The 12896-nt window shown below is 47.9% G+C and overlaps 1 protein-coding gene across 1 annotated transcript in view; it reads right to left on the reverse strand.

The window, feature by feature from the left end:
* Positions 1–3899: 3899 nt before the first annotated feature.
* TMEM178B (transmembrane protein 178B) overlaps positions 3900–12896 on the reverse strand; it is a 312133-nt gene continuing 303136 nt past the window's right edge. Inside the window, exon 4 of the mRNA XM_041002210.1 lies at positions 3900–4150. Within this exon, the coding sequence (XP_040858144.1) occupies positions 3900–4150 (251 nt within the window). The remainder of the gene's footprint in view (positions 4151–12896) is intronic.

Below are 12896 nucleotides of genomic sequence, written 5' to 3' on the forward strand. Positions count from 1 at the left end.
GGCAGCTACATGTGGTGCTTTTGTCTTGGGTCTCTTCTCATGAGTGCACATGGATACTGAGCTAGAGGACCCCGGTTTGGAGTCCTGGGGTGTAGTCTCTTCTCAAATGAAAGGCAAGCCTTGCTGGGTGGAACCACTCACCCTCCTGGACCTGCATGGCACCAAAGCCCAGGCCGCTGCATAGGGATATGAGATCAATGTCCATGACATTGCAATCCCTGAAGTTGAAAGGAGAGATTTGGTGAGAGGCTAAGGCTGCTAGGAAGGTTGGAGCTGGAACAGGCACAATTTTTATTTGTTGTGTTTTGATGCCAGCAAGCCACAGATCTCCTTGTGAAACCTACAGCCACAACAAAGTGGGAAAGGAAGAACTCTCGAAATCTGTGGGCCACTCTAGAGATGAACTGCTTAACTTTTAGCTAACTGAAGCTGGTGCAAAGAAAAGAGGAGAGAGAGGGAGAGAGGGAGAGAGAGAGAGGGGGGAAGGGAAGGAGTAAGGGAGAGAGAGAGCACACACGCCAAGAATAGAGAGAAAAAGCTAAAGGAAACAGGAGAAATGGGCACAGAAAGGACCAGGACCTCTTTCCAGGCAGACAGCTCCCTTTCCTCAGTCCGCAGGATAGTTGGGGAGGAAAGGAAATAAAAGTTGAATGGGCCTTGACTCACAAGGAGCTCAAAGCACTTATGTCCATGGTCAGATGTCTTGTGTGCATACAAGTAAGAAACTTGAATTTGACCTGGGGTCTTGCCCGAGGCCCCTGACTGATTTCCCCCATTTGGTTGGGTTCTATTTTTATTTGAAATTAGCAGTCTTGTCTGTTGAACCTCATATGTCTAGGACCGTCTCTACTTTCCCTACTTCTTCCCAGCTAGAAAGTTTTGGTAACTACTTCGAGAGGCATGTTTAAACTGTGGCCAAGGAGCTTCTATAAGGCTGGGGTGCCCTGGGTAGGCCCCCATCCCGACCAGCGGCAGAGCATCTTTCTTTGTCTCAAAGCAGGATCAGATGCCAGAGTATATGCACCCAGATGCATCTGGCACTGCTGCCCACAAAGCTGCTCAACACCCTTGCTCTGCTGCTGCTGAGTTCAACCCTGGTCGGTTACCTCTTCCCTGGGAGTCCTTCTAACATTTCAGGGATGCAGAAGGCTCTGAGAGAGGCCTGGCACAAAGAGGAGCAATTGGATGAAGTGGCTGATCTATAGACGGTCTGCAGGGAATAAGAAAGGGAAGATGCAGAGAATGATAGGTCTGAGCCAGTGTCCTCCAATGTGCTTAGGAGACGTTTACATGTTTGAACGCAAAATTCCTATTTAGAAACCCCTACAACTTCCCAGCTAGTGGAAAACGTTCAGAATTTGGATCTGGACACGGGCAAGCCCTCTGCCTCAAACAGGTGCCAAGGATGCTGGCCTAGCCCTGCCTTGCAAGTCACAAAGTCTGAGAAACTATCTTGGCTCCAGCCCACATTTGTCCTCCCCCTTCTAGGAAAAGTAAAACTAGTATTCCCAATACGAAACCTGATTCTCCTGAAAAACTGATTCCTTTCTCACAAAATATAGCCTTTGTTTTAAAAATAATCATTAGACCTTCCACTGAAAGCTGACAGCACTTCCTGCTGCTGCCCTTCACACACCTGTTACCCAGCACACCTGTCCGCAGGACACTCACATACAAGACCTTTTGCAGAGCTGACCTGTGCTCCTGGGAAAGAAGTCTTAGGGAGTGCACCCTGACCTTCAGGCAGGCGCATAGTGACACAAACACCCATCAAATGCACCAGGGAGACGCACACATATAGAGACCCACATTCGAACCCATACATGCACATCAGTGTTATATCCCAGTAGGAATCACACACACCTAGTAGAAAGGAAGAGATGAGGGGGGTCAGATGGGACTTACAGCCTGGCGGATAGGAGAGAGGAAAGGTAACTAGCTCAGAGGTAAGAGGAGGTGGAGGTTGGCAGGAAGGTAGTTTGGAAGACAGGTAGATAAGACAGAATACATGGGAGGAAGGCTGCTGGGCAGTATGCAAGGTTCACAAAGCATATTTCATTATGTAACAATTGAATCTTTGCTGCGTGGCTGACCATGGTCACACAGCTCTGAGATTCCCTCCCTGCCCCTCCAGGGCTGTTCAGCTCCAGCAAGGTGCCCTAGGTGACCGGAAGCTACTCCTGCCCACTCTGAGACCACTTCCTGCCCCCACTGTGGTCACAACTCTGGCTAGCATCTTTGTTCACTAACACCTGGATTGTCAATTTGCTCAAATAAGCCCAAGACACTGGGGTGGATTTGTTCTGCTTCTAGGTGCAGTCACAGAGAGGGCTGTGTTGGGACTCACGGCCTTGAATACCAGCAGGAAAAGGGGAGAGGGTGGGAAGAACCAAGGGTTCTCTGTGAATGTACATAATATTATACAAGCTTGAGCCCAGGGAATATGAAGGCGCTCTCTCTGCATGACACCCATCTTCTTTTGTCTGTACAGATATCACCCCTGGGAAAGGGGTAAAGGTCCAGTGACAAGGGACAGCACCCAGGCCAGGGAGTGAGGCCACGCGTGGACTACACACGCAACCATAGCAGTCAAAGGCAATATTCCTTCTCCCTCCTGAACCACGTGCTCCCCTCCTCTCTCACGGCTTTTGTGCCCAGCTAGGTCTTGAACTTCAGGGATCACAGGACTGATTCTGTGGTGTCCCAGAGCTGCAAAGCGAAGAACCATGTGGGCCTTAGGCCCAGGGGTTTTGTTCTTGGTCTTGCCCTCTGGGAATTTCAGCTGTACCAACAATAATAGAAAAAAATACAACACAAACAATAAAACTCCACACTCAGGAAACATTGCACACACACGCGCTCTCTCACTCTTTCTCCAGTGATCTATAGCTGTAGAACTGGCATCCATAGAAGCCTGGCCCTCACGTTTCCTAGGCCCCTGGGCCTCTATCAGGGGCCATGAAACCACTATAGTGATAAACATGGGTCACAATACAAATTTTTCCATTTAAAAGGTGGAAAAGAAAAACAGAAACCACCCAAAGTACAGACACACACACACACATTCACACTCACACTCAGTCACACATCATAACATTACTCCAAGGCTCCGGGCTGCCCAGGGAGTGCAGGTGGGGCTGCGATCAGGTAAGGGCGGCCTCTTGTTTTACTAGGTGTAAGGCAGCTGGAAGGTAAGACTGGGTTCTCTGAGCATCCACTGGAGTGACCTCTCATTGATGCAGGTCTTGACGCTTGGCAAGTTCTCTCCTCTTCCCACCTCTGAAGCTTTGTCCAAAAGGTTGGCAGCAAAGAGAAAACTTCTTCTCAGTTTGTTTTCTCTTCCACTCCTTGTGTGTCACTGGTGGGCCAGGAAGGAACTCTGAACAGGAAAAGCAGGAGAAGACATGGAGCTGAAAAGGGCCTCAGAGACGGAAGTACATTCGAGGAACTTAAGAGTCTTGCTTCCCTGGGATGGGATGAGTGGGTGGGCAGGGGTGATGTCCTCTCCTGCAGGCCCAATGGGTGGCCCTTCCTTCTCTACATCTCAGTTGCTTCAGATCGCTGCCACTGTCCCTTCCAGCTCAGCACCCGTCCTTGACTGACCCGGAAGCAGGACGTTCTTGTGAGTGTCGGTGTATTTACTCTGTCTTCAGGAAACCATGAAGCCTAAAGTCAGGAATGGATGGAAGAGCCACGCCACGGGAATGCTTCCCCCAACACAAAGTCCAGCGAGATGTGGGTGCCTGAGCCAACTCAACTTTACCTTGGCACTGGCATCGTCTTGATTTAGTTTCATTTTATATATGTATATTATATATATATTTATATATATATGTATGTGTGTGTGCATGTGTGTGTGGGTGTGTGTGCGTGTGTATGTGTGTGTATGGGTTTGTTCTTTAGCACACTGTCCCATTTTCGGGTCTGGATTTAGGGCAGTTGGTCCTCGGGACAGGTTGGACAGAAGGGGCCAAGGTACAGAAGAATCCCGAGATGAGGGTGAGGCCCAGGCCCCCCCATGCACAGAACATGGACCATCCATAGCCATGGCTGATGTCATCAGGGAGTCCATACAGGTAGCGTGGGTAGCGTGACAGCTCAAAGTTGATCCCAGCCACACAGGTGCACAGTGAAATGATGCAGAAGGTTCCTGAAGGACAAGGGGAAAATATGGGGTGGGGCAATGGAGAAGGAGAGGGAGACAGAAAAAGAGAAGTTAGAGAACTACATTTTCAACTTATTTTTTTTTAAGGAGAAGAAACGAGAAGAATCAGGTAAGAGTGGCTATTACCAAGAGCATTGTCTGGAACATTCATGGGAGGAGAGTAACATTATGGGATCAGTTGCTTCCTTATTCTCCAGTAACTTCCCCGTCTTGGAAGGACTCAAGAAATCTCCCCTTTAGGGTAATACTCAATAAATGCCTCATTAGACTTGTGTGTAGGATTGAGTGAGGCAGAAGAGCATTCAGTTCAATTTTCTAAAGCATTTTAACTTCATTTTCTTTGGTTGGGGACACAGAACAAACACTTTCTGCTTGCTACTTGTGTAAAGAAATAAAAATCTTTCCTATACATGACTTACAATATTATATCCTCCTTTGATCCATTCACTAACAACCATTCCAAATCCTGGACATTTTGTTCTCTTCCTAGAAAAACAACATGAATGTTGGCACCATGAGTGTTTTCCATGGAACACTGGCCCTGTGAGATAATCCTTTACAACATGGAAGGCATAGCCAAAGCACAAGAAACCCAGCATCTGCCTTCTCACCTGTGAGTCCTCAGAATCCACGGTAACATGGGTTACCTTGTCCAATCTAGATGGGGTCTCCTCTTAACAAAATTTATTCACATCCACTCCTCAATAAAACAACATCCATGAGAGGTAGAATAATATGAAATAGATATTATAAGCCCGTTTTTAACTGACACAAATATTTGGTGTCCTTAGGATGAATTCTAGACTTTTCCTTAGTATTTCTGTGTCTTGTGCTCCTCGTGTCACTAGTAGGAAGCTAGAAGGGAAGTGCGGCAGCCAGGATTGGATACAGAACGTGAATATCCCAAGCAACAATCATGTATCTTTGCCAAATGCCCACTCCCAGCAATGCATTTTGATGAACACTGGTTGAATCCTGAGGGGTGGGGAAGACAGATGGGCAAGGCACCTTGCTTGACCCAGCTTTTCTTTCTCGTGTGAAGAACACACCTCTGCTTGTAGCTGTGTGGGTACCTGGGGGAGGTGCAGGAGTGCAGAATCCCCCTAAGCAACTTCCTGGGGTTCCATGGGGACCTCTAGGAGACCAAACACAACACTTCAGTGGCTCTTGTAGAAAAGCTGTCTCAAGGACAAGGCAGTAATGGATGCCCGAGCACAGGGTTTTGAACTCTTTGGCTTGTGTATACTCATTGGCCCCTTGGAAAAGGGTAGGGTTGGTAGAGCTATGCTGTACACCAAGGGGTTACTGCTCAGAAATATCCACGTGTACTGTGACAACCACCAATTCCACTTGCCCCTGCATGCATGTGTAGACCATGGCTTCTGGGGATAGCTCTTTAGAATATGTTATTAGTCAAGAGAGATCTCTGATAGGTAAATAAGGATGGCAATGGATAATGTGTGGTCTGTGTTAGTATTACCACCCATGCTTTGGGGTTTTGGACCTAATTTCCATCACACTACAGTACTAACTGTAGTCATATGGTAGTAATCAAATGAAAAAGAACTCTGTCCCTATATGCTCCCCTTGGAATGAGGCTCTGCTTTGCTCCACATGCAGGCTGTCGGCCTTGCCAAGGGTAACCCTGGCCAGGCAGCAGTCACAGCAGCAGTGACTGGTTGGCAACGTCAGATCTAGGGGTGGGGTGCAGCTTAGCTTGGGAGGACGGGGACACCCCCTTGGCAGGCACTCCGTGGTTCACAAAAGAGCTAATCAGAAAATACTTGTTAAACTTCTATGTTGGGGCCAAGCATTATGGTAGGAGATAAAAGTGGAAATAAGCGGAAATAAGATATGATCCCTTGCCTTAAGAATCTTTCATTAAGTCTAAAATTAAAACCTGAATGAAAGCTTTTAATCTAGTAGGGGATGTGAGACAAATATCACTGGCAAGTTGAGGATGAAATGTAAGAGTTCAAGATGGGGATCAAGAGAGCTGAGCTCTCTCTTAGCTCTGAACCCTGGTCCCCTCACTTGCAAACTCAGGGACCTGGAGTGGATGATGGTCAGGTCTTTCCCAGTTCTGGCAGTCTCTAGGAAAAGAACGATTCACAGCTGGTCAGTGCGAGAGTTAAGGGGAACTCCACAGAGACAACGCTGCCTCCAGAGGGCTTCCCACAGCGAGTGGGATCTTGTGGCATGAATAGGATTTCTGCAGGCAATAAACAAAGAGGGGTCTTCACTGGGTCAGGGGTGTGTCCCGTGTTCATCTCAGTGCCCCTCTGTGCTAGGACACTGTGCTCAAGATGAAACATGCCAACCACATGCCACCCTCACTACTGCTCTAACTTCTGAGATGCTCACTGCTGCTCAGTTGCATCAAGCTTTCACTATTTCCCACATGAGCTGATATCAGATCACTAGTGTCCTGTCTTCTTTCCCCAAATGGTGGCCAGTAAGGTTCAATTAATCAGATTACAGTTCTCTCTGCTTTAAGCCCTCCAAGAGCTTGATAACATACTCAGAATGCACCCTGCCTATGGCCTGACCTCAGGGGATGAGCCTGCCTCGCCAGCATCATTTCCCACCCTCTCTACACTGCAGCCACACCAGACAACTTGCAGTGTCTCAAACCAGCAAAGCTTGTTGCACTTAGAGTTAGTGCCCTTGCCCACAGTGGCCATCTTCTAGCTCTTCTGGAGTCTCAACTCAACGAGCGTCCTCAGAGAGATCCACCCTGGTGTTCTCATGAGGGAACATCCCCAGCAGTTTTCCAACTGGGATCCCTGGAGGTGAATCAGCAGCTGCCCCTGGGAAACAGGGAGGGGGCAGAAGATGCTCACAGCTGTGTCCCCTCTGTTTGACCACAAGAGCTCTGCTTGGATTTGTGCTCACATGCAAGTCCAGTGAAAGAAGGGATCTGAGTGATTTAAACATCTCTGAAAAATCACTTGCTTTGTTCATTTGCAAGGGGGAAACGTAAGGTGTGTCACTGTAGGAATTTGCCTTCAGACAGCAAAGTGCAATGGCTGCTTCACTCAGGGGTAGTCCCTGACTTTGCCAGAAATCACTAATCAATCTCAACCCTGCTGGCTCTGTCCCTCCGGCTTCCCTCATATCCCCCAGGCAGACAGCCGCAACCAGTCAGTCACAGCTGGCTGGAATGAGAAATGAAAACTAATTACCCTCTCTGTGCCAAGGCTCTCATTGGCAAGGGCTCAGAGTTCAGGAGTCCAGTTAGAGAAGAGATGGCACCACCCCAACTTGCAGCAGGCTGAGAGCTTGTACTAACAAGACCTGCCGACACACGGGGAATAGCATCTTCTGCACCCTGCAGCTCTGGTGCCGCTCTCTCTAAAGCCCCTCTAGGAGTGAGAGGGCATGGCTGGCACAGGCTGTGAGCTATACAGATGCAACACTGCCTACGATGCTTCACCCACAGCTTCCTTTGATGGCCCTCCCACCTGGCATTCTTCCAGGAATCACTTAGAATGTCACCTTGCAACCCACTGCCCTGCTCTGGAGCCTTCCTTCTCTGCACGCACCCCACCCATGTCCACCTGCCAGCACGTGGCTGGAAGGCAGCGAGGGGAACTGCAAGGCTCCAGGACTGGCCCTTCTGTACCAGTGAATGTGAAAGACGGGGTGCTGCGTTCACACCCAGTCTTGCCAAGTCCTCATGGCAACATCCATCACAGCTTTCTCCTTCCCACAACTGTCACCTCTTCTATGGATGTTTCCCTGGTTGCCAGATGTTAGATTCTGTTTTCTTGCTAGTTTTAGCTCCTCCTTGGCTGTTTTGCAACTTTCTCCTGCTTGAATCTCTCTTTCCCTTGGTTTCTCAGCTATCCTGAGCTACTCCCCATCAGTCCTTCTGGGGCTTTTAATGCTCCCTGCCTCTCATACCCATTTGTCTTTTCAAACCTGTACATCTTCTTCTTCATCACACTCCTAGCAACATACTCCCCAAGACTGCCTCGGGCCATCACCAGTACACCACTGAGGCAGTCAACTACCTCCCCCTTCTCACACCCGGTTCCTGGAGTCACATGCATTCAAAATGTTCCCTGGTCACACACAGCCTTTCAGGGGGCATCTCCAGAAGCCCAAGTCTCCTTAAGGTCTTCCAAAGCTTTGCTTCCCTGACCAATAGTATACTGACAGCTTGGGATTTGAGGAAGGGGTGGGGAGAGGTCTACAAAATGGACTTTGAGCCTTGAAACTGGAGAGTTCTGGGCTAAAATGGAGGAATTGTGAGCTCCCTGATCCCAAACACCCACACTCCTCCTGGCTTCCTTCAAGTCCTGATGTCTGCTCAGGGGCTACTAGATTGAGTTCCTGCTTGCAAATTATGGGAAGCATAATGCCTTAACTAGTGCAATTGCAAAAACCAGGATCCCTGGAACTTTTTGCTAATGTTAAGAAATGCCAAACCAGGGTAGTGGTGCTTTGAAGCACCTAATTCTTTTGTAACCCTCAAATGTCACCAGGGAACACTTAATCAGCAATCCAGTTCTATGGTTCTATCCCAGTCCCAACTTAAAGGTTAATGACCAGGCTATTGAAAAGCTGATATTCAAAGTTACGGTGGGAATTCTTTGCTCAGTCTACTGCACACAAATTTCAGGTGCATCGTGTAGACAAGATGGTGCCTCTGATGTGGCTGCAGCTGGATTCGCTCAGAAAGAGAGGGGAGAGGGGAACACATGTTCCCACGCCTCTTAGAGACTCTCAGAGATGCCAACACAGCATGGCTACAGTTGTGCGGCTTGCAGAAAAACAGAACCAATGTGTAGGCCTCAGGCAAGGCAGTAGAAATGCTCTTACTGATTCAAGAAGCCATCTCCTAGGAGGCCAAGGACCTTGTAAAAGTCCCCCCCGCCCCGCCTCCCCGGGATCCAGAGAGCTGCGTGTTGCCATGTACAGTCCATTTTCCCAAACATCAGTTCCTTACGTGATCAAGTTATGCCTAAAACTTTACTAGCGCATTTCTCCAGCTTCCCAGAAATCCATCTGTGTGACATTTTCTACTCCCTGGGCTGAGGACTGATGTCTGTATGTCACCAGTGCTGCCATGTGCCTTGTTGCTATGCAGAGAGGGACTCTGCTGTGACCATGGACTATCTGACACAAGTGTTTGTGTGGATGTGTCTGTCAGGAATGTCTGGGAAGAAACGGGGCCAGTCATCCATGAGACTCCCCCCTCCTTTAGCCTCCCTCCAATCTTTAAAAGTGTAAAGCAGCCAATCAAACAGAAAAGGGATTCCTCCTCCTCCAATAGCGACATCCCAGGAAACTGACAGAGACGGAACCCTTCCTCTCTGACATGAAATGCCTCAGCAGTATTCAGCTCTGCAGAGCACTTCATGGCTTTTGCTCAGACCTGCACAGAATATAAATGCCTAGTGAATGATATAGACTGTATCATCAGTCAGCAACAGGTGCATCACAGGGCTTTGCATCAAAGGCGCTTTAGGGATCCATGGAGATGGGGCAAAGGAGGCTGGATGCATCCAGAAAGAGAATGCTCGGAGTGAGGACAGAACTGCCAGTCATTCTGCAAGCAGAGGAAGTACTCTGGACAGAGTGGAGTCCAGAAGTCACCTCTCTGCCACAGACAGCCGTGTGTGCTCATGAGGGTGTGCCTGGACATTGCATGACGACTCTATAATAATGTAGTAGCCTCAATCCAAGCAACCAGAGGGACTGGCCCACTCATAGGAGCTCACATCCTTTATCCCTTGGTTTCCACACATCTGGTGCAGTGGTTACCATACCTGGGAACTCAGGAGTCATAGACTGAATTGTTTCTCCCACAGTCCTAAAAAAATTTATATGTTGAAGTCTTAATTTGCCTCCCCCGCCAGGACCTCAAATGATTGTATTTAAAGACTGGACCTCTAAAGAGGTGATTATAGTAAAGTGAGGCAATTAGAGTGGGTCCTCATCCAATCTGACTGTGGTGCCCCTAGACGAGGGGGAGACTAGGATACACAGACATGATGGGGTGCACACATCTCAATGGATGATCACATGAAGAGGCAGCAAGTGAGAGGCCACCTGCAAATGAAGGAGAGAGGCGTTGCAGGAAGTCACCCTACCAAGGCCCTGTTGTTGGGTTTCCAACCCCTAGAACCATGAGAAATTTCTGCATTTCCAACAACCTGGTCTGGGCAAACTAATCCAACAGGCAAATACAGAATAACTGGTTTCTTGATGTTGCATTATAGTACATGATCAAGCCTGGTGAGCATTTTCCGGTTTCTTGCCATCTTGTCTCCCTCACCTGGGTGTGTGTGCTCATTCCCACTCATTTCCACTAAGGCATTCATTTGCTCACATGCTTAGATTTGATCATAAGATCTGCGACCTTGGTGGCCATGATGCTAATCCTAGAGCCTTTACAAACTCCCCGAGACAAATAGAGGACTCATCAGAGGAAAGGGCCAAGAGTGTGTGGGTGCTTTGAAGGATTTCACTGAGTGGGAATTGACATCATCCAGGCTCCTTAACTGACCTCCCCATCCTCCAGCCAGTCCACAGAGAATCCTTGACATTATTTCATGGTTCAAGCCACACCCTGTACCTCCTAAAACACGTTCCTTGAGTATGCCAGCACAACAGCATCCATTACTTTTCCTTAATCCCTAAAGCTTGCATGGCCTGAAATAGGCAACCTGACAACTAATTATAGAAACTGTCTCTTGCTGAGTCTCAGTTGTTCAGCTAGTCTATCACTTCCTCAAGAACTGGTAGCGGTAGTGTCTCTATGTTATACACAGCACGGAGCATGACATCAATGTCACTGGATGAACTGGGATTTCTAGGCAGTGGAGCTTTGAAGTGAAAATCTACAACAGGGAACATTGTGACTTGTTCTTCCAGCCTCCTCCTGAAATGCTATGTTGCTGAGGAGGGGGTGTGTGCCTGTGCACGACCATTCCTGACTGTTTCAATTGGTACCTTGGATTTCAGAAGTGTTTTTGTTGCAGAAATTTGGCCTCAGAATAATACCCTCTCTCTGCAAGATTATTTTGAAGAGAAATAATGATGCGTATGAAAAGGCTTAGAGAAGTTAAAATTGCTTTCTACATGTAAGGTATAATATTAGAAATGGGAAGCCTTAAGTGAGGTTGAAGAAAAATTGTTCTTAAGGACAGGGAGACATGTGGTCGCTGTTCTCCTGTGCATCAGTTACTCAATTCTCTTGCAGCCCTGTCTGCAGAAACCAGAGAATGTGCTCGCTCGGAATGCCTCATGCTTGAACTTGGTTAGAAGCAGAACCACAGAGCTTACGGGGGTCAACACCTGCCTCTGAGACAGCCCCTCCTCTGTGACAGAGTGTTTCTGTGACCTTTGCGAGCTTTCAGCCTCCAGGGGTGTCACATGGTGACACTGGCAGACAGACTGAGAGCAGGCCAAAGGCACCAGCCTGAAGTGTGTTGTGGCATAGTAGGTTAACCCAGCTGCTCCTCTTCTGATCTATCTTCCTGCTAATGTGCCTGGGAAGCCAGCAGATTATGGTCCAAGTACTTGAGTCCTTGCCACCGCATGGGACGCTGGGTCAGAGTTCCAGGCTGCTGGCTTCAGCCTGGTGCAGAGCTGGCTATTGTAGCTATTTGGGGAGAGGACAGGCAGACGAAAGATTTCTCTGTCTCTCTCTGTTGTTCTGCCTTTCAAACAAATAATTTAAAAAAGAAGAAAACAAGAAGAAAATTGCTGTAATCACTGTGTCATATGAGTTGAAGACCTTTGTAAAAACTTCATTATTATTTTTGTCTCAACATGGAATTTTAAAAAGTAACTAGGGGAAAAAAAATCATAATCAATTTAGGTTTGGTGCCTGACTTGATGAGACACTCTCATTTTCCTTACTGGCTCCCCATCCCTCCCACAGGGAGTCTCCTTGATCTCATTTTGTTCTAGTAGCTTCTCCCCCTTGGAAGAACTTGCTGATTGCTTCCTCCCCCAGTCTGGTAGTCACTTTGTAGTGAATGTCATAAGCTCCATAAGACCAACCATGTCTTCCTCACAGTCCCCATCACATTTCCTACACTGGTCTGTGTGGTAGCCATGGAAGGCCACTGTCCCAAGAAGCAGTCAGTTGGAACTCCATTCAGTCCTGCTTAGCCACAGTCTCACTCTGCTGTCTTTCCTTGTCCTGGCTTATTCTATTGCCATCTCTATGACCTTGGGTGTTTTGCTAACATTGGTGATGTTTGTTTTCCCTCTAGGTAAGTGTTTTTAACTGGAACTGGAGAGGGCATGAAAAATGAAAATAACTTGGGCAAAAAGATAGAGATTTCTTTATTTGAAACAGTTACAGAGAGAGGGGGAAAGAGGAAGAGACAGAGAGAGTTGTCAGTTGCTGGTTGGGTTGCGCCACACCAAAATCAGGAGCTAGAAGCTCTAAAATGGCAGGAGCCCAAAGACTTAGACCATCTTCTGCTGTTTCTCCCAGGCCACTAGCAAAAATCCGGATTAGAAGTGGGACAGCCAGGCCAGGTTACTGGCATTGCATGCAGTGGTTTCACTCATTACACTACAATACTGGCCCTGCTAATATCTTGTGGGAACATTCCATGCCTATATCTAAAATCTTAACAAAGGTAAGGTTTATCACATAGCACATATGTACCAAATGCACCAGTCCTCCACTAGCAAGTATCTGCACTGTCTCAGAGTCCTCAATGTTACAAAGAGACCTTCAATAAACATCCATATCGGGATC

The sequence above is a fragment of the Ochotona curzoniae genome, unplaced genomic scaffold (genome assembly GCF_017591425.1).
Source record: "Ochotona curzoniae isolate NIBS_2020 unplaced genomic scaffold, NIBS_Ocur_1.0 scaffold_2476, whole genome shotgun sequence".
Taxonomy (NCBI): Eukaryota; Metazoa; Chordata; class Mammalia; order Lagomorpha; family Ochotonidae; genus Ochotona; species Ochotona curzoniae.